The sequence below is a fragment of the Dermacentor variabilis genome, chromosome 10 (assembly GCF_050947875.1).
Source record: "Dermacentor variabilis isolate Ectoservices chromosome 10, ASM5094787v1, whole genome shotgun sequence".
Taxonomy (NCBI): domain Eukaryota; kingdom Metazoa; phylum Arthropoda; class Arachnida; order Ixodida; family Ixodidae; genus Dermacentor; species Dermacentor variabilis.
This window is the reverse complement of record NC_134577.1, coordinates 131,106,009-131,128,868: the sequence shown is the minus strand read 5'-3', so window position 1 is coordinate 131,128,868 and position 22,860 is coordinate 131,106,009. Positions and strand designations below refer to the sequence as shown.

Below are 22,860 nucleotides of genomic sequence, written 5' to 3'. Positions count from 1 at the left end.
TTACCCTTATTGTACCCCAGGCTAGAACTATCGCTTATCAATTTTCATTTTTTCCTAGAATGATAAGACAATGGAACAGGCTTCCACAAGAGGTGACGAACAAGCGTACTGTCGACTCTTTCTTATCGGCTATTTCACCGTTGTGAGTGAAGCACGCAATTCCTTTCGTACCGAATTTTTATTCAACTCGTGTCTTTCGTTTCAGAGATATTGTTCTGCACAGTAGCTTGTAAGTATGATCTGTTTTGCACTGTGTGTGAGCTTGCTGTGTTTGAATTTTATTTCGACATTTTCTTTGCTTAATGAATAAAGGGAAAATCAGACATCCACCCGTTCCTAGCAGTTGCTACAAAGGAAACCCATACAGGTTCCTCGAAAGAAAAGCGTCAAGGTTGAAGAAAAATTCGTCCTGGTCTAGGACTCGAACCCCGGACCGCCGCTTTTCCGGGGCAGCCGCTCTACCATCTGACCTAACCAGGCGGCTAGCAGATGGCAGGGCGAAGTCTAATTTGTCGACAACACGAAGCAAAGGCAAGAGTTTGACGTAGTAGTTCTGCGGAAACCTGCAAGGTGTAGAGAAGTAATGAATAAAGGGAAAATCAGACATCCACCCGTTTGTAGCAATTGCTACAAAGGAAACCTATACGGGTTCCTCGAAAGAAAAGAGTCATAGTTAAAGAAACATAGTTGACGCTTTTCTTTCGAGGAAGCCGTATGGGTTTCCTTTGTAGCAATTGCTACGAACGGGTGGATGTCTGATTTTCCCTTTATTCATTACTTCTCTCCACCTTGCGGGTTTCGGCAGAACTACTACGTCATTTTCTTTGCTTGTACAGTATCCCTTTTTATTTTCTATGTACTACTCCTGCTTTGGCTGCCAAAAAGCAGCTGGCAATTTTTTCAAATAAATAAATAAATAAATAAATGAGAGCGATGGCAGGAATGTGCCTGGAGTGTCCATATAACTGCTGTCACAATAATATCATAAAAGTATCTGGCAACTGAAGCGTCCCGTGGCCCATTACTTTCCGCAAAAGAAGTACTAAAATCAAACTTTCACCATGCGACAATTTGCTGCACTGCAAGTTTTTTTTTTTTTTTTTTTCTTTTGTGGGGCGGGGGGTGCTGAAATGAAATAATGCAAAGGTAACCATGTTGGCTGCAATCTAATGCCTACTTTGAGCACCTAGTGTGGCTACCGATAGAATATCGAAGAAAATGTGAGACGCATGGTCCACGGAGAACCATATGCATACTGTTCGGTATCCTACATCGATGAGACAAAATTTTCCGGAGAGGTTGCGCTCAAGTGAACGTGTTGCAATCCGTCGAGTCCCCGTAGTGATGGCGGCGAGCGACCATGCATTGTTTCTTTTTCGCGTCTGCTAGCCAATAAGCGTCCAAAACTCTGCCAGGCGAAAATCCACTCGGTCAGAGAAAAACGAACGCGCATCGAAGTGCGCCGGGCGGGGGTCGATGCAGCCCGAGAAAAACACAAGTGCTCTGGCTGGTTCGGCAGCCCGTGGGTAGGGAGAACAAAAAAAAAAAAAAAAAAAAGAGGCTTACTGTGTACTCGCAAATAAAGTTCAAGTAGAAAAATAAATAATAACGCATTTACCTTTGCTGGCTTTAGTGTCTTGACATGGATGCTTTGGCGCAGGTGAAAAAAAAAAGGTTGATATTCTTTTCTGTGACATGGCGGCACGAATTAACCACCACAACGCTTCGTCTCATTGGACCTCACTGCGTGCTTTGTCAACTTGTCTGATAGTGTGTTGATTTGGCTTCTCTCATTGTATGGTCCGATGTACTACTTTAGAAAAGTCAATACACCTTTGGCATCAAAACAGCAATTGAAATTTCAGCCTCTGTTCTATGAATATTTAATGAAAAATTTGAAGGACATCAACTTGCTAGTTCAAAGCCCTCAACCTTCGAGGATGGCCTTGGCGCAGGTGTTCAAGCCCGTGATTCAGGGAGTGATGGAGTTCTTCCAGCCCAGCTGCATCGTGCTGCAGTGTGGAGCCGACTCGCTGGCAGGTGACCGGCTGGGCTGCTTCAACCTGAGCATTCGCGGCCATGGCGAGTGTGTCAAATTCATCCGGGAGCTGGGCCTGCCCCTGCTGGTGCTCGGGGGTGGTGGCTATACGGTGCGCAATGTCGCACGCGCGTGGACTTATGAGACATCCCTGCTGCTGGATGAGCCGGTCAGCGCAGAGATCCCCTACAATGAATACTTTGAGTACTTTGCCCCTGACTTCACCTTGCACCCTGAAGTGGTCACTCGGCAGGTGAGTCATCACTTTGGTAGTGTGATGGTTTCTTAGGCATGCATATCTGTCAATATTTACGATTTTATCGTAAAATGCTGAATGCTAAAAATCATAAATGCTTATGTTGCTAATGCTAATGTTTATCGTAAATGCTGAATGCTGAACCTAACAGTGCTCATTTACGACTACTGTAGTGGCACAAATAACTTTAAATTTTTCATTCGGTTTAGGGCAAAACCACACACAAATACAGGCGCTGAGTAGTTCTTTGACTCAATTTTTCGGATTTGTCAATTATACATACTTACCCATGTATGGCCTGGCAGGCCACCTAGCCTGGCGGGCCGCGGAGCCCGCCAGGCTGTAACAGGTTGTAACAGGTTGTAACAGGATGTAACAGGTTCACACCTTGTCGAGACTATGTCGCTGTTCCAGCAGGGTTGACGGCACCTGTTATCCAGGTGAGTAATGGCCTTGCAGCCTCCGCGGTCGAGTACTCCACCTGGGCACCGGTATTGATGGGCCGAGTGTGGCGACGCAGCTGGGTGCTGCCTGAGCCAGCCTCGCTTCATCTGGAGGGTCTGCAGTGTGTAGCGAAGAAGGCTGGCGCACCCTATGGACGCACTATCACCATCAACCCGCCGAAGAAGAGGGGCTGACGCTCGACTGAGATGGTCGCGTTTCTGAGTACTCAATAAACTGCGTTACATATTTGGTGGAGCTGTGCCGGGTAGTATTTCCCCAACCACCTTGGAACTGCGTAATCGGACACTGCCGGCCATCATGCCTGACGACGCCAGCCAAACAACACCTCCGGCATCGCCAACATTGATTTGTCCTGGCTCAGTGCATCAACGCGATCCTCCCATCTTCAGCGGTTCCGACGAATACGATGTGGAAGATTGGCTCTCGATATATGTGCGGGTGAGTGCCCACAATAAATGGGACGATGCTGCAAAGCTCAGTTATGTGAACTTCTATCTCATGGGTGTCGCTAGCGTGTGGTACCACAACCACGAATCTGACCTCAGCACCTGGCCAGATTTCAAGGCGTGCATTACGCAAGTCTTCGGTCGCCCTAGGGTGCGGAAGCAACGTGCCAAAGAGCGCTTGCACAGCCATTCCCAGCAACCCAGTGAAAACTTCAAGTACATAGAAGACGTTGTGAACCTTTGCAGGCACATCGATCCATCGATGACTGAGTCTGACAAAATCTGTCACGTAATGAAGGGCATCGAAGACGACACATTCCAAACGCTCCTCTCGATAAGCCCACGGACCGTGGTCAAAGTCGCTGAACTTTATCAAAGCTACGACCAATTCGGGAGGCATCGTCTACTCACTCGATGTTCTTCGATCCCCGATACTTCCATTGCAAGTTTAGCTGCTGTGACTAACAAAGACCATCTGTTTGGCGAAATGAAGTAATTTATACACTCTGAAGTCGCCCGCCAGCTATCCCTACTCACCACCGTCCCAGGGCCTACACCGTGCTTGGCTCCTTCATTGCTTCAGATGCTCCAGGAACAAGTGTCCGAAGCTATTCAGACCCCTCGTGCAGCGCCACCATTGCCTGTACCTCTAAGCTACGCCGAGGTTGCAGCACGACCACCTCCACCGACTTTTTAACCACCGTTTGCTGCACCGCCACGTACAATCCCTCCAGTGTACACCACCAGATCACCAGCTAACATGGGAACCTGGCGTACACTTGACAATCGCCCCATGTGCTTCTTCTGTGGAATCCCTCATCACGTGGCACGGCACTGTCGCTGTCGCTTATGGCTTCAAGGTAATGACCAACCTGTCCACTCCTACGTTTTGCCAGCTTCGTCCTTCTTGCCACCAAATGACTCGCACTTGCTGTCTACGAGCAACATCATCCCTTCTGCCCATGATCGTTGCTCGCCATCCCCTCGTCATCGCTCACTTTCCCCCATGTGGCAGAGTCTGGCCCCATCGGAGCAGGAAAACTAGCTACCGCAGTTCAAGAGGCGAGAACTGCGTTCCAGTCAAACCACACAAAGCCTCACTCTCTTCGGACGAATAATTGCAGTACCTGTACAAGAAGTTGTCACACTGGCATTAGTCAACACAAGTGCCGCCGTTTCAGTAGTTACGGAAGAACTTTGCCGCAAGCTTCGAAAAGTAATGACGCCCTTATCTGTGCTGTCACTCCGGACAGCAAGTTCCCCGTGCATTACCTCTGTTGCTGCATGTACCGCCCGCATCGTCATTCAAGGATACATGTATACAGTCGAGTTCATCGTCCTCTCATCCTGTTCATACAACGTCATCTTGGGGTGGGACTTCCTTTCCGATCATCAGGTCATCATTGATTGTTCTCGCGGTGAAGTTGAATTTTCGCCGCTTCCCGATGCCCGTTTACATGACCTTGACGATTTTAGTGAAAAAGTGGCCGTTACAGAAGACACCATGATCCCTCCGCACTCCTCTGGGATTGCGAATGCCTGCTCTACTTTCGCCACTGACACTACTGCCCTGTTTGCCCCATCGGGCATTTTAACTATGCGCAGCTTAGCCGTGTCGGGGGCAAGGGAGATCCTGGGGGTTGAGCCGATGCCGGGTGTTTGGACCTTTAAGCCCCCCGGCAGAGGCAACACACCTCTTCGGCCTCTGTTTCACATAGATGGCACCCCCGGACTGACCCACCCTGGGGAAATTGGTAGTTGCCTTTTCCTTTCTCTTTCTCCCTCAAACCTTCGTCTTTCTCTCACTTTTAATCTTTCCTGTCCTCTCTTTATTTTTGTATTACTTCCGGCTTCATAGGCAGCGAGAGTTAACCTTGTGCACTATATCCAGTCTTGGGTATATGTATTCAGTTATAGCGGGGTTGTACCGCTGGCTTGCGCAGAACTGAATATTTCCGTCCTGTGTCGTCCCCTGTTTGGGCTCCATGGTGGGCGGCGGCCATCCCTGCCGAAAACACCATACTTCTAATGGCCACTTCTTTTCCCTGACTACCTGATCGCCCTCAGAAACGAGGGCGCACCGAAGATATTTTCCAATTTCTTGGAAACAAACTGCCAAACTTCCCCCGATTCCATGTAATTCATTCAAACAAACCTGAAAAGACCATGAGAATGATTTCTCCTTTCCTCATGTCTAAGTATCTCACTGAAACTCTTGGTACAGGCTATAAAGCATCGAAACTGGCTAGCGGCGATCCCCTTTTGGAACCCCGCGATCCAAAACAGTTTGAAAACCTTCCTAAAGTTGAGTCGTTTGGGGAAATCCCAGTAACAGTAACCCCACACCGAACTATGAACACCAGCCGTGGTGTTGTTTTTGACAAGGATTTGATGGAGCTCACAGAAGCCAAACTGTTGGAAGGCTGAGTGAGCAAAATGTGATCAATGTTAAAAGAATCATGCTAAGGCGCGACGGGAAGGAGATAAAAACCAAGCATCTTGTACTGCCTTTCTCCTCAAGCATTCTGCCTGAGACACACGAGGCTGGCTATGTAATGCTACGGGTCAGGCCGTATGTTGCAAATCCTCTCCGCTGCTTCAAATGCCAGTGTTTCGGCCACAGTTCCCAGAATTGCCGAGGCCGGCAGACATTTGCAAAATGTAGTTCCCATGACCATGCTTCTGAAACATGCGAAAACGCTCCACACTGCGTGAACTGTGATGGCGAGCATGCTGCATACTTGCGGTCATGCCCGTCTTGGAAGAAAGAAAGAGAAATAGTCACAATCAAAGTAAAAGAAAACATCATTCAAAGAGGCACGCAGGCGGGTTGCATACCTTCCTAAGGCCAGCTTTGCCGAAGTGGCGCTTCAGGGAGCAGCTTCACAACGGCCTCCAGCGGCTGTCCGACCCACAAGCCGTGAGTCGGCAGTTACGCCATCTGCCCCCACGGCGGTTGCAGCTAGCACTGCTCCGTCAACCCAGCAGATGGGCCACCGACCCTGAAGGTGGGCGCAGCCAAGGCTGCCCCAACTTCTCCGGCCCCTTCCAGCGCTGGCAACAGCCGGCGCAGCCAAATCCCTCAGGGAGCCCCATCGACCTCTGGGCTGGTGGGCGCAGGGGTCTTGCCCTCCAAGACGGGACCCTCGCTGGTAACTTCCCGCTCGCAAGAGCACGTGTCTGGCGCCTCACAAGAGGCAATGGACACTACACCTATTCCCACGGCACGCCAAGCGCCTAAGGAGCGGCAAGGCTCCCTCGAACGCTCCAGAAAGGGCAAAACCCCAATTACAGGGCCCCGAAAGGGCTCTGTAATCTAAGGCATAACTTCCGTTTCCGTACACACAGCACCTATTGACATCCAATATGGATACACAAATAATTCAATGGAATGTCAGAGGACTTCTCAGAAACCTTGATGATGTGTAGGAATCCAAAAACACAATCCGAAAGTGCTGTGTCTACAGGAAACACACTTAAAATCACAACACACAAACTTTCTCCGACCGTACGTCAAGTTTCACAAAGATCGCGATGATGCTGTCGTATCATCAGGCGGTGTTGCCATTTTTATTCATAAAAGTATTTCCTGTCAGCGTTTACAGCTACAAACGCCCCTTGAAGCAGTGGCGGTTCGAGTTCTGCTAAACAAACTTATCACTATTTGCTCGCTATATATACCCCCACATTACAAACTAAGCAAACATGAATTTCAATCCTTTATAGATCAATTGCCGGAACCTTATGTTGTTCTGGGTGATTTCAATGCACACAGCAGCCTGTGGGGAGACTCTCGTATCGATGCGCGAGGTCGTCTCGTTGAACAGTTCCTTTTTTCTTCCGGTGCATGTCTGCTTAATAAGAAGGCACCCACATATTACTGTCTTGCAAACAAAAAGTTTTCTTCAATTGATCTTAGCCTAGTTTCCCCGTCACTACTGTCTGAACTTGGATGGGAAGTTACCGACAACCCTTACGGCAGCGACCACTTCCCTATACTGCTAAGATCACCTAAAGAAAATGAATATCCACCACACATTCCTAGGTGGAAGATTGACACAGCTGACTGGGAGAAATTCCGAACCCTAACTAGTATATCATGGGATGACATGTCCTCGTTAGGAATTGATGCTGCTGTTGAGTATTTTACAGCCTTTATAATAGATGCCGCATCAAAATGCATATCAGAAGTAAATGGCCTGGCATGCAAACAGCGTGTCCCGTGGTGGAACGACTCTTGTAGGATCACTCGTAAAAAACAGAACAAAGCGTGGGGCTTGCTACGCACCTCTCCCACTGCGGAGAATCTTATTAACTTTAAGAAAGTAAAGTCCCAAGGCAGGAGAACCCGCCGATAGGCTAGAAGAGATAGTTGGGAAAAGTTTTTATAGAGTATAAACTCCTATACAAATGAGGCCAAAGTCTGGAACGAGGTTAATAGGTAAGAGGGCGACAAACATATTCACTCCCTCTGGTAAACACACAGGGCGATACGTTGAAAGACCAGGCAGACTCACTTGGGGAGCACTTTGAGCGAGTGTCGAGCTCAACGCACTATTCCCAATCCTTTCTTAAACATAAAGAAATAGTAGAGTGTAAGCCAATCATACGAAAATCCAGGCAGAATGAACCGTATAACCGGCCTTTCGGTATTGCCGAGTTGAGAGCTGCCTTGAGCACATGCAAAAACACTGCACCGGGACCTGACAGAGTCATGTATTACACGATCAGAAACCTACATACTGACGCACAAGTTACACTTCTTACACTATTCAACACTATTTGGGATTCGGGATACCTCCCATCCACATGGAAAGAAGCGATTGTGGTTCCTGTTCTAAAGCAGGGAAAAGACCCTTCCTTGGCAACAAGTTATCGTCCGATAGCTCTAACAAATTGTATGTGTAAGATTTTTGAAAAAAATGATAAATCGCAGACTTATACATTTCCTTGAGCTCAACAATATGCTCGATCCTTATCAGTGTGGCTTCAGAGAAGGGCGGTCGACAACCGATCATCTGGTGCGCATTGAAGGAAATATGCATTTATACATGGACAGTATTTCCGATCGATATTCCTTGACATGGAAAAAGCGTATGACACGGCATGGCGTTACGAGATCTTGCGAGACCTGTTGGAGATGGGCATCCATGGAAATATGCTGAACATAATTGAAAGCTATTTGTCGGATCGTAGCTTCCTCATGAAAATCGGCAACATATTTTCGCGACCTTTTATACAGGAAACAGGTGTACCCCAGGGAGGAGTACTCAGTTGCACTCTCTTTATCGTTAAAATGAACACACTTCGTCCTTCACTGCCACCGGCCATTTTTTATTCCGTCTACGTAGATGATATACAGATAGGTTTCAAATTCTGCAACCTTACAGTGTATGGAAGACAGGTACAGCAGGGCTTAAACAAGGTGTCCAAGTGGGCAGACTAAAATGGATTTAAAATCAACCCGCACAAAAGCTCTTGTGTTCTCTTCACAAGAAAGAGAGGCCTGGTACCTGATCCCTGTGTAGAACTGAGTGGACAACAAATTCCCTTCAAGAAAGAGCACAAATTTCTAGGTGTTATTCTCGACTCCAGGCTCACTTTCATTTCACACATAAGATATCTTAAAGAAAAATGTCTAAAACCATGAACTTACTTAGAGTTCTATCCCACACTACATGGGGCAGCGACAGGAGGTGCCTCTTAAATTTTTACAGGAGCCTAGTTAGATCACGATTAGATTATGGTGCCGTAATATATCACTCTGCTGCACCGAGTGCGCTAAAGATGTTAGACCCCGTTCATCATCTGGGTATCCGCCTGGCCACTGGCGCATTTAGAACAAGCCGGTGGAAAGTCGATATGCTGAGTCAGACGAGTGGTCACTACATTTTCAGAGAACATACATCAGCTTTACCTATTTTCTCGATATGTGCTCCAATAAAGAACATCCGTGTTTCAAAACTGTTAACGACTTGACGTGTGAAACACTTTTTCATAATAAACCCTCTACGAGACTTCCTTTCTCACTGCGTGCAAGAGCACTTAGCACGAAAATGGATGTCCCTGTTCTCAAACATCGCCTAATGCCTCCAGCTAAGCTATTACCGCCCTGGGAGTGCCAGGTGATAGACTGTGACATATCCTTTGTAGAGGTCACAAAGCACGCACCTGACCTCGAAATCGCTATGCATTTCCGTGAACTTCAATCGAAGTACAGCTGCTCCGAATACAACACAGACGCGTCAAAAATCACATGCTGGTGTATCTTATGCTGCTGTTGGTCCCTCTCTTTCTAAATCTGACCTATTGAACCCACAAACAAGTATCTTTACTGCAGAAACCTATGCAGTACTGTTTGCAGTAAAACATATACAGAAATTAAAACTCGACGGAGCAATTGTATACACAGACTTGCTAAGTTTCGTAAAAGCATTGATTTCATTACAAAAGCTTAAAAATCCTGTTTTCATTGAACTTTACTTTTTCTTATGCAGTATTTATCTATCACATATACATGTAGTGATATGCTGGGTACCTGGCCATAGAGGTATTGAGGGTAATGTACTGGCTGATAAAATGGCCACATCACTCACATCACTAAACACTTTTCCTACAGCTGCTGTTCCTGTCACAGATCTGAAGCCTTTCTTGCTCAAGAAACTGCGACAACACTGGCAACGCATGTGGAACACAGAAATAAACAATAAACTACACATTATAAAGCCACAGTTAGGTCTTTGGCCCTCCCCAACAAAATCACGGCGAACAGATGTCCTTTTTTGCCGCCTCAGAACAGGGCACATATTTGGTACTCACAATTTTCTGCTTACTGGAGATGAACCGCCAACCTGTGGTCGGTGTGGTGAGAGGCTGACCGTCCTCCACGTCCTCTTGGAGCGTCGCAAAGCCGAATTTGAAAGAAAGGAACATTTTCCTCTTGCATATCGTTATTGCATACCTCTTCACACAGCTATGTTTCTTGGTAAGGAACCATTTTTCAACACCAACGTAGTCCTCAATTTTTTAAATGAGGTTGTCCTACATGTTATGAGCCCAATAAATTCGTAGCGCATCCTCTTTCCAGAGGATGCCGCTGTGATAGTTGTTTTATATAGCACATACCTCCAGGCCCTTGTGTCGCAAGGGCTCTAACGAGGCCATGGTGCTCTAGTGAATTTTAGAAACTTATGCAATTTTTAATATCGTATCATTATTTTGAAATGCACCTCAATGCTCATAGTACGCGTCATTTGTCATCGCCATAATTTTATTACACGTACATTTTACGCACTTTACAGCGATTATATTTTAGGCCCCTTTACAGCCACGTCACATCAACTCCATAGAACCCATCACTCCACTGCGAAATCATTAACATTTGCATGACGCTCTTTGGCCATACCTGGCCCTTGCGCCAATAAAAACCACACATTCATTCATTCATTCCCTTCGCTATCCTGTCAGCGGTGGCTGCACGCGACTCCTCGTTTCCAGCGCTAAGGCCATGCCCCTCGTCTTGCGTCGTGGTGAGTGCCTTGGACGTCTTCAGCCTGCCGACTCAGTAACCATCTTTGACGCACCTCTTGACAACACCTGTTCAGACGTGAACTCGTTGTCTTATAGCTTGCTTTGTTCCCATCCTATGCAAGATGCCTTCCATAGCTCAGTAGATGCCCTCCTGAGCCCTACGCAGCGTTCGCAGGTTCTCAGCCTTTTACGGAAATACCAATCTACGTTTGACTGTCAACAAGCCCCACTAGGCCGCCCATCGATTGTACTCACGAGATCGACACTGGCACCCACGCACCACTGCACCAGAGGCCTTATCGTGTATCACCCGCCGAGCACCGTGTTATTGAAAACCAAGTAAGCGAAATGCTTGAGCGTGGAAAGGTTCAACCCTCTAATAGTCCCTTCTCTCGTATATGGCCATGAACCTACCTGTACGCTCGACACCATTCTCCCCTACCGGCCTGACCCACCAGAGGGCACGCCTCTGTCCGAAGCCTCCAAGTATGCCAAGGAAAGCCGTCAGCTGGCCCATTCGTTCATGGCGGAAGACCAGTCTCTCCAAAAATACCATCGCGATGATGACCAACCTCCCTGCACCTACCAGTCGGACTCACTAGTCTGGCTGTGGATACCTTCAAGCACCCCTGCTCTATTCTCAAAACTCCTCACTCAATACCATGGTCCCTACCACGTCGTACAACAGACGACGCCAATCAACTATGTCGTCGAGCCACTAACGCCATCCACTCACTTGAGGCATCACGGACGCGAGGCAGTGCATGTCCAGGGGCTTAAACTCTATTACGACCCCCTTGTCCTCGCGTCTCCTTGAGTCGCCAGCATGGCTCCTTCTTCTCCAGGGTTCAGTTGTAGCGAAGAAGACTGGCGCGCCCTATGGATGCGCTATCATCATCAGCCCGCCGACAAAGAGGTGCTCGCGCTCTTGGCGTCTGACGCTCGACTGAGACGGTCGCGTTTCGGAGTGCTCAATAAACCGCGTTACAAGTGGCAGGCCTTGAGAGTGGTGCCATACTTCACACCGGCTCAACGGACGCCGCACAGCTGGCAACACTTGCCGCCTCCGAGGTGTGCGGTGCTTCATTGGCTGCAACTGGTGTTGCTATTGGTCTCACAGCAGGCTGGACCTCAGATGTGGCGGCCGAGGATGCAAGCTGGCTCCTGACGCGAGGCCTAACATGCTCAGTGTGCTGATGCCACGTGGCCCCATGCGGATGAACAGCGATGAGGCACTAGCAGGAGATACCACTTGTCCGGTGGACCAGGGTGGGCCAGGACGGAAGTTCCTGGCAAAGACCGGAGCTCCTGACTCCAGCAGAGGCCCAGTACAGCACCCTTGGCCAGCAGCCAGCTTCTGCTTCAGCTGCTTCAGGAGCGCTGAGGATTGGAGGTCCGGATGCAAGACGTCCAAGGGTGTCTTGACCATCCGGCCCAGCAGGAGTTTACAGGGGGCACGTTAAGCGACATCGTGGGGTGTGGTCTGGCACTAGAACAGTCCCGGGCAACCTGCATCCAAAAATCCCCAGCCTGGCTCTTCAGCTTGTTTTTGATGGTCTGTACCACCCACGCGGCTGCACCATATGAAGCAGAATGGTACAGCAGAACCATTATCCCGCGTAATACATACTTCGTCAACCAGGCCAGGTACTCTGTGCTGGCGAAAGCAGCACATTGTCGGACACGATGATGTCCGGCAACCCCTGGGCAGGGAAGACCTGTTGCAGAGCCACAATGGTTGGTTGTGCCTGCTGATGGAGCAGTGATAGGCAGAACCTCCACCCACATTGAAAAGGTATACACCACTACCAGGAAGTAATGGCCCTTGAAGGGCCCCCAAAATTCACATGCAGGCGGGACCAGTGTCTCTGTGGAAATGGCCAGGGGGTGATCTCCACATAACGTGAGGCCCACTGATGCTCCTTGCACACTTGGAAGCTCTGCACCATGTGAGTGATGTCCTGGACCAGGCCAGGCCACCAAACGTGGGACCGGGCCACCATCTTTGTCTTTCCCACGCTAGGATGACCCACACGGAACAACTGCAGGATCCTAGACTGGAGACATTGGGAGCTCACCACCCTGGAAACCCACAGTAAGCAGCCCTGCTGCAGGCTCAGTTCGGTGACCTTGTGGCTATGGGCCCACTGAACTAACTTCTTCCCTCGGGACACTGCCTTGACCACCTGAGACAGGACTAGGTCCATCCCAGCTGGTCGCCTGCAACACCGCAGATCTGAAGAGTATGTCTGGGTACGTGTGCTCCAGCATGAACACTTCAGCAGGCTGTGAAACAGCAGCAGGCACCTCTGTCAGTGACGAGCGGCTCTGGGCATCAGCAGGTTCCAGGTCCTTTTCCAGACGGAGACCATCTGGTAGCTGTAGTCTGCCAGCCTCAAGGCCCAGGGTGCCTCTCGAGGGGATGCCTACACAGGAACAACCTTGTCAGGCCCCAGCAGCCCAACAGCAACTTGCAATCCATGACTGCCTCAAGTTTGTGGCCCCACAGATACTGGTGGAAGTGCTGCAGAGCAACGTTACAGCCAGCTGGACAAGGGCCAGACCCTGTGTAAATGACACAGGGCATTCCTGGCTGTCCTTGTCCCCATGCACCAGGACGGCTCCCACGCTGTACGGCAATGCATCTGCAGTAAGGACGACAAGCTTGGCCTAGTCGAAATGTACCAGCACTGGAGCCTTGGTGGTCAGTTCCTTGCTGCATTGGAAGACCACGTCCTGCTCCCGCGTCCACGTCCTGCTCCTGTGTCCACGTCCTGCAGGGGGTCGGGACCAAACTGGCCTGGGAAATTATTTCATTTCATTTTATACTTTAAAGACCCCTTGCGGGGTATATTTTTTTATATGTCCTAAATATGCAACACTGGGGGCCAGGAAAATGCACTTTTCTAACTTGAGCTTGAGACCGGTGTCTTGTAATCGTGCCAGAATGTGGTGCTGGTTCTGCAGCTGTTCCTTGTCGTCCGTGCCGGTAACCAGATGTTGCCCAAGTACACCGCCATGTGCTTCATGCTCCTAAAGAGGTTGTCCATCTTCCTCTAAAAAATGGTTGGGGCTGAGGCCACACAAAACAGTAAGCGCTTGTGCTTGAAGAGCCCCAAGGTTGTCTATACTGACACGTGTACTTCGTTTATCTTTATCGAGTGACCACGTTTCAGCGCCTAACAAATGTTATCGCACAGCGCAGAACGCACCTGCATGTATCGGAAGTTTCTCGAATGTTATGGATGGTTCTATCTGCTGTCTGTTGTCACCCAACCTTGTTTTATCTGAGTTCATGTATGTGCGACGGGAATGGTGTAGAACTTTCTGGAACACGCGCGGGCACCAGAACTTGCTCTGGAACCTTTGATGACTGACTTATAAAAGCCGACGCGCTTGACGTGCTGATCAGATTTTCAACTAGTATCGCCAACCGTGTTCGCCGCTAGCATTGTTTTTTGACTGTAGCCTGTTTTTGTGGGCAAAGGTTCGCCCAATAAAACTTAGTTTCATCATTCACAGTTTTGCTACTGTGTGTTTACCGTCACTAATACGTGACATCTGGTGAAGGTACTTGGAATGCAAGACCAACTTTACCCCAAGGATATTGACACGTGTACTTATCTTTATCGGGCAACCACGTTTCGCCGCCTAACAAATGTAATCGCACAGCGTGGGACGCACCTGCAAGTATCCGAAGTTTCTGGAAAGTTATCGATGCTTCTATTCACTGTCTGTTGTCGCCGAACCTTATGTTATCTGATTTCATCACCTGAGGCGAATGGTGTAGAACTTTGTGGAAGGCACGCGGGTCCGAACGATTAGTTTGGAACATTCGACGACTGCTGTATAAAAGCCGATGCGCTTGACCCGCTGATCAGATTTTCGACGATCGCCGACTGTGTTCGCCGCTCTCGTTGGGCTTTAAGTGTAGCCTGTTTTTGTGGGCACAGGTTCGCCCAATAAAAGCTAGTTTTGCCTTTCACACTATTGCTACTGTGTTTGTTGACGTCACGACCATGTGACATCTGGTGGAGGTGCTTTTCGTCCATGTACCGGACGCCCCTGACAAGCCGTGATCCAAGCCCGGACTGTAAGGAGAGCACCAACGTAGTAATGGACCATCGAGCAAGCCGTCGTCTACAACAGCTGCCCCCGGACCTGAGAAGACGAAGCAGATTGCGGCCAAGACAACCACAATGGCTGCCCTAGTGTCGCCCATCGTACTTCAACAACCCAGAGAGCCCCCTACCTTCCGTGGAGCTACGTCGGAGGATCCTGAAACCTGGCTCAAAACCTTCGAAAGGATCTTGACCTTCAATAACTGGACCTCTGAGGATAAGCTACGACTTGTGTACTTCTCCTTGGAAGATGCCACGAGGACTTGGTTCGAGAACCGAGAGTCCACCCTAGCAACATGGGACCTGTTTCGCAGTAACTTCCTGAGAACGTTCACGAGCGTTGTCCGAAAAGAAAGGGCCTAAGTTCTGCTCGAAACCCGTGGCCAACTACCCAATGAGACCATCGCCATCTTCACAGAAGAGATGACCCGTCTTTTCCGGCACGCCGACCCAGAAATGTTCGAAGAGAAAAAAGGTCATTTCTTAATGCGAGGCGTAAAGCAAGAACTTTTCACGGGACTAATCCGAAACCCACCGAAGACTGTAGCTGAGTTCCTGACAGAGGCTACGAGGATTGAGAAAATGTTAGAAATGCGCACTAGGCAATATAACCGCCAAGTGCTCATGCCTCAGTGCGCCATCCAAGCGCTGGGCTCCGTTGATCTCAAAGAGACCATAAGGGCCATTGTCCGCGAAGAAAGAACTCCGCAAGGTCTTGCCTTCGTCGCAGCCTCAAGTAGCCTCGATCGCTGACATCGTGAAAGATGAGGTTCAGCGATCGCTGGGAGCTCCTGAGGTACAACCTCAATTACCGCAGCCCCAGCCAGAAGTGATGACCTACGCCGCCGTCGCACGCCGTCAAGATCCCCCTCCGCGACCGCGCCAGGGCCCTGTCACGCCGCAGTTCCGTCGTCCGCCGCCGCCAGTACGACCACCCGTCGCCCAGCGCACCTACGCGAGGAAGACGGACATTTGGCATGCCCCCGACCACCGCCTGCTCTGCTACCACTGTGGCCCATACCGCAGTGGTACCACGATGCCCCTACCACGATGCCCATACCGGGAGATGGGACTGCGAGGTTTCGCCGTCAACGCTCCGTGCCTGCAGCAAGGTGAACGCCCTCGCGATATCGCCGACTACCTCGCCACTACTCAGTGGAGCTCTCGACGACCGTCGCATTCGCCATCACCAGGCCGCTATCTGTCGCCGCAGCGCCGAGCATACACTGGCCCAGCCCGGGGCCGATCCAGGAGTCCATATCCGGAAAACTAAAAGCAGCAGCCGATGGAGGTGCGGTTGCTGTTCGTCGAACTGACGAAGATCCTCCGCCGCCTACGAAGACTACGAAGAGACTGCCTCGACGACATAACGACACGCCACCGTCCCGACGAAGACTGGAAGCAAAGAATACACAGACGAAAGACCACCTGACGACGCCACGTATCAGCCACAAGTCGACGCGACGCAGCAGTGATCTGACGCCAAGGCCTAACTGTAACACAAGACAAAGAACCACCGACCTCGACGTGCTTCTCGACGGCCACGCAGTCACCGCCTTAGTAGACACAGGAGCCGATTACTCCATCATGAGTGGACCCATCGCAGCCCAGTTGAAGAAAGTTAAGACTGCATGGGAAGGCCCGTTAATTCGCACAACTGGAGGACACCTCATCACGCCGACTTGAATCTGCACGGCAAGAATCACCATTCATGACCGGACTTACCCTGCCACCTTCGTTATCCTGCAACAGTGTTCACAAGACGTCATTCTCGGCACGGACTTCCTGAACCAACACGGCGTAATCATCAATCTGAAGTCGAAGTCAATAACACTGTCGGAAGATCAAGCGATACCTCCGGAGAGCCGTCGCTGTCACCACGCCTTGAGTGTGCTCGAAGACCAAGGAGCATCCCGCCTCGCTCCAGCATTGTCATCTCGATCGGCACCGAAACGCCCGCTGACGTAAAAGGCGTCATCGAAGGCGACCAACGTCTACTGCTCGACCGTGAAATTTGTGTCGCAAGAGGGTTCGCTCGATTGCACGAAGGAAACACGAAAGTGTTGCTGACAAACTTCAGCCAGGAGTTCAAGCACATCAACAACGGCACGACGATCGCATACATCGAGGAAATTCTGGAAACCAGCAATGCGTTTGTCCTCTCGGATTCTGTCACATCTACCCCAACGACCGTAGTTCCCGAGCCAGACTTCGACACTAATCCAAGTCTCCCCGTGATTAAGCGGCAACAGCTCAGAAGTCTGCTTCGACAATACAAAGACTGCTTTTCGACGTCATCGAGGATTCGACAAACACCAGTCGTAAAACATCGCATAATAATCTAAGAGTGCGCTCGACCACTTCGCCAGAGCCCATACCGAGTTTCGACGCAAGATGCGAAGCTATAAGATAACAAGTCAACGAAATGCTGCGCAACGACATCATCCAGACGTCGAAAAGCCCGTGGGCGTCTCCAGTTGTTTTAGCGAAGAAAAAGGACAGAACCCTGCGTTACTGCGTCGATTATCGTCGACTGAACAAAATCACGAAGAAAGACGTATACCCCCTCCCACGGATAGACGACGCATTGGGTCGGCTCTGCAACGCTAAATGCTTCTCATAGATGGACCTCAAGTCTGGCTACTGGCAAATAGAAGTCGACGAAAGGGATCTCGAAAAGACCGTCTTCATCATGCCAGACGGCCTCTATCCTCTGTGAGTTCAAGGTTATGCCATTTGGATTGTGCTCGGCGCCTGCAACGTTCCAGCGCGTGATGGACACTGTTTTAGCAGGATTTAAGTGGCAGACCTATCTTGTTTACTTAAATGACGTCGTCGTCTTCGCCGGAAATTTCAAAGATCACCTTAAGTGGCTTGCGACAGTATTAGAGGTCATCAAGTCATCAGGGCTCACTCTGAAGTCAGAAAAGTGTCGCTTCGCTGACGATGAGCTTCTATTCTTAGGCCACGTCATCAGCAAATCTGGGGTATGCCCCGAACCGCAGAAGACAGCTGCCATCGCAAAGTTCCCGCAGCCAGTCGACAAGATGGCAGTGCACAGGTTCCTTGGCATGTGTGCCTACTATAGGTGCTTTGTCAAGGACTTTCCACGCATCGCGGAGCCGCTAACACATCTGACGAAATGTGATAGCGAGTTCAAGTGGGAAACGCCGCAGGCCGACGCATTTCAAGAACTCAAACGATGCATGCAGTCGCCGCCGGTACTTACACACTTCGACAAGGACGCCGATACTGAAATCCACACTAACGCCAGTAGTCTAGGCCTCGGTGCCGTCTTAGTCTAGAGGAAAGACGGACTTGAACGGGTTATATCTTATGCTAGCCGGTCGCTGTCAAAAGCGGAAGGCAATTACTCTACGACTGAAAAGGAATGCCTCGCCATCATTTGGGCTACCGCTAAATCCTGCCCTTACCTCTATGGCAGGCCATTCAAAGTCGTCAGCGACCATTACGCGTTGTGTTAGCTAGTGATTTTAAAGGATCCCTCAGGAGGGCTGGCACGGTGGAGCCTCAGACTACAAGAATACGACATCACTGTAACATACAAGTCCGGACGAAAACACTCATGCCGATTGCATATCACGCGCCCCCATTGACCCGCTGCCGCAAGATGACGAGGATGACGACGCCTTCCTTGGAATAATAAGCACGGAAAACTTCACTAAACAGCAGCGTGCAGACCCGGAGCTAAAAGGCCTCATTGAGTATTTGGAAGGGAACACCGACGTTGTCCCTAGGGTATTTAAGCGCGTGTTGTCTTCGTTCACGCTACAAAACAATCTGCTTGTGAAGAACTTCTCACCAGTGTGTGCCAGCTACCTTCTTGTTGTACCATCAGCGCTGCGTCCAGAAGGACTGCACGCCTTACACGACGATCCAACCGCTGGGCACCTCGGATTCTCCCGGACGCTGTCGAGGATACAGGAAAGGTATTACTGGCCGCGTCTGACCGCCGACGTCGCCCGTTACGTCAAGACATGCCGAGACTGTCAACGACGCAAGACACCGCCGACAAGGCCAGCAGGGTTACTACAGCTGATCGAACCTCCTCGTCGACCATTCCAGCAGATTGGGATGGATTTGTTGGGGCCGTTTCCGACGTCAACATCCGGGAATAAGTGGATCGTTGTGGCGACAGACTATCTCACCCGCTTCGCTGAAACTAAAGCTCTACGAAGAGGCAGCGCAGCCGAAGTTGTGAAATTTTTCGTCGAGAACATCCTGCTGCGACATGGTGCCCCAGAAGTCCTCATCACCGACAGAGGAACGGCTTTTACAGCAGAGCTCACGCAAGCCATTCTGCAATACAGCCAGACAAATCACAGGAGGACAACTGCCTACCATCCGCAGACGAATGGTCTCACGGAGCGCCTGAACAAGACCCTCGCCGACATGCTAGCAATGTACGTCGTCGAGCACAAGACATGGGATGCGGTCCTACCGTATGTAACATTCGCTTACATCACGGCAGTGCAAGAAACAACACAGATCACGCCATTTAAGCTGGTTTACGGCAGGAACCCGTCGACGACGCTCGACGCCATGCTGCCGCACGTCACTGACGAGGAAAATCTTGACGTCGCTACCTATCTCTAGCGCGCCGAAGAAGCCCAACAGCTCGCCCGCCTGCGAATCAAGAACCAGCAGAGGACCGACAGCCGGCACTACAACCTCCAACGACGTTTTGTCGAGTACCAGCCCGGTGACCGTGTTTGGGTTTGGACCCCTATACGCCAACAAGGACTGAGCGAGAAGCTTTTGCGTCGCTATTTCGAACCGTACAAGATCATCCGACATATTGGCACACTAGACTATGAGGTCGTGCCAGACGGCATTTCGCTATCACAGCAGCGCCGCTCACGACCTGAAATAGTCCACGTTGTGCGACTCAAGCCGTACTACCAGCGGTAATGAACTTTGGGGCTTCGCGTAACTGACCTTTGGACTTTGTTTCTTTTCGTTGTTTTGTTACTTATGTTTAATAAGTGTCCTTTTGTGTTTCGCTCTCTTCTATTTGTAGGATCGGGACGATACTTTTTAAAAGGGGGGTATTGACACGTGTACTTATCTTTATCGGGCAACCACGTTTCGCCGCCTAACAAATGTAATCGCCCAGCGTGGGACACGCCTACATGTATCCGAAGTTTCTGGAAAGTTAGCGATGCTTCTATCCGCTGTCTGTTGTCGCTGAACCTTATGTTATCTGATTTCATCACCTGACGCGAATGGTGTAGAACTTTGTGGAAGGCACGCAGGTCCCAGCGATTAGTCTGGAACATTTGACGACTGCTGTATAAAAGCCGACGAGCTCGACCGGCTGGTCAGATTTTCGACTATCGCCGACTGTGTGCGCCGCTCTCGTTGTGCTTTAAGTGTGGCCTGTTTTTGTGGGCACAGGTTTGCCCAATAAAAGCTGGTTTTCCCTTTCACACTATTGCTACGGTGTTCGTTGACGTAACGACCACGTGACAATATTTAGACATGGATTGTCTTCGTTCACAGACTCTAGAGACTGACTGGTGATCCTGAACTCTTGTTCCTTTGTCTAGTTATTCACCATTGTCTTTGTCTTCTGCATAATTATTACCTAGGTCAATTAATCACAGGAAACACTGATCATGAGAAGGAAATTCATAGAAGAATAAAAATGGGTTGGATCACATACGGGAGACATCGTGAGCTGCTGACTGGAAGCTTACCATTATCATTGAAAAGGAAGGTGTATAATCAGTCCATTTTACCGGTGCTGACATATGGGGCAGAGACTTGGAGATTGACAAAGAAGCTTGAGAACATGTTAAGGACCGAACAAAGGTCAATGAAACAAAGAATGCTAGGCATAACCTTGAGAGACAGAAAGAGAGCGGTTTGGTTGGTAGAGCAGTCGGGTATAGCCAATATTGTAATTGGCATTAAGAGAAAAAAATGGGGCTGGGCAGGTCATGCAATGGGCAGGTTTGATAACCGTTGGACCGTTAGGGCTACAGAATTGGTACCAAGAGAAAGGAAGCACAGTAGAGGAAGGCAGAAGACTAGGTGGTGCGATGAAATTAGGAAATTCACGGGTGCTAGTTGGAATCGGTTGGCGCAGGACGGGAGTAATTGAAGATCGCAGGGAGAGGTCTTCAACGTGCAGTGGACATCAAATAGGCTGCTGATGATGATGATGTCTTCATTTTTGCGAAATGACGTCCTGGTGAAGAAGAACTTTTTTCCAGCCCGTGCAAACTACCTCCTCGTTGTCCTTGCAGCACTCCGGTCAGAAGTCCTGCACACTCTGCATGATGATCAGACAGCCGGGAACGTCAGGTTTTCGTATACACTTGCAAGAATACAAGAGAAGTAATACTGACTGCGCCTGACCGCCAACATTGCCTGTTATGTCAAGACTTGCCGTGACTGCCAGCGATGCAATACACCACCACCGATGCCTGCGGGATTACTACAGCCGATTGAGCCACCTTTCCGGCCGTTTCAGCAGATCGGGATGGATTTGTTGGGACCCTTTCCGATGCCAACATCAGGAAACGAGTGGATCATCGTGGCGATAGACTACTTCACCTGCTTCGCTGAAATGAAAGTTCTGCCGATGAAGGGCAGTGCAGCTGAAGTAGCGAAATTCTTTATCGAGAACATCCTGCTGTGACATAGTGCCCTAGAAGTCCTCATCACCGAAAGAGGAACGGTGTTTACAGCAAAGTTCACCCAAGCTATTTTGCAGTACAGCCAAACAAGCCACAGGAGGACAACTGCCTACCACCCACAGACGAACGGTCTTACAGAGCACCTGAACAAGACCCTCGCCGACATGCTAGTAATGTACGTCTATGTGAAGCACAAGATGTGGGATGCTGTCCTGCTATATGTAACACGGCAGTGCAAGAAACAACTCAAATGATGCTCTTCAAGCTGCTTTACGGAAGGAACCCGACGACTCTTGAGGCCATGCTGCTTCACATCACCAACAAAGAAAATGTCAACGTCACCACCTATCTCCTGCACACCGAAGAAGTCTGACAGCTTGCCCGCCTGTGCATCAAGGACCAGCAGCCGACGCTACAATCTTCAATGACCCTACGTGGAATACCAGCCCGGTGACCATGTTTGGGTTTTGACCCCGATATGCTGACGAGGACTGAGTGAGAAACTATTGCAATGCTATTTCGGACTCTACAAGATCTTCCGATGTATTGCCACACTGGACTATGAGGTCGTGCCAGACAGCATTTCGCAATCACAGCAGTGCTGCACACGATCTGAAGTTGTCCACATGGTGCGTCTTGAGCCTTTTTACGCACGCTGACGAACTTCGTCATTTTGTTGTTTTTTTGCTGTTGGTTTTTTTGTTTATCTCTTTCATTCAGTTTCAGTTTATTTCTTTAATAAGTAGATGTACATGTACACAAGTATACAGAAGGAGGTCCCAGTGCATGTGGCTGAAAGGGGACCTCCTGTCAGAAAATATACACATTAGAGCAAATACACAGCATAAAACAGCAATATAGTAGACGCTAAGTGGAAGATTATGCAAAGTAAATGTAGTACTAACTGCAAAATAATATAAAGTCAATAGTTAGTCTTACAATTAAAACAGTAGTTTAAGGCATTCGCAACAGAACAAACTAAATATATTTATAAAGGCTACAAATGAAAAAAAAACTAAAGAAAAATGAAAAATGTAGAGGAAATGAGCAGGAGTGAAGTGAATAGCTTAGATATGTGGATTATTTTGGCTATCTAGCAGAAGTGAATAATGTTTTCTTGAAGAAACCTAAAGGTGAAGAGCGCTTGACATATAGTGGGAGGCTGTTCCAAGTAGATAATGCTGCAAAATATCCAGATTATCTTCCATAATTAGTATGTACCATATTTACTCGCATAATGATCGCACTTTTTTGACAAAACAATTGACGCAAATTCAGGGGTGCAATCATTACGCGGGTTACATTTCCCGCAAAAAAAAACCTTTTTTTTTCAACCTGT

The 22,860-nt window shown here is 49.3% G+C and overlaps 1 protein-coding gene across 4 annotated transcripts in view; it reads left to right on the top strand.

Annotated features, from left to right (window-relative positions):
- Positions 1-22,860, top strand: part of HDAC3 (histone deacetylase 3) — a 204,751-nt gene that overhangs the window by 159,556 nt on the left and 22,335 nt on the right. For all 4 annotated transcript variants that reach the window (XM_075673403.1, XM_075673404.1, XM_075673402.1 and 1 more), the window contains one exon: positions 1,956-2,291. In XM_075673403.1, coding sequence (XP_075529518.1) covers positions 1,956-2,291 — 336 coding nt within the window. The remainder of the gene's footprint in view (positions 1-1,955; positions 2,292-22,860) is intronic.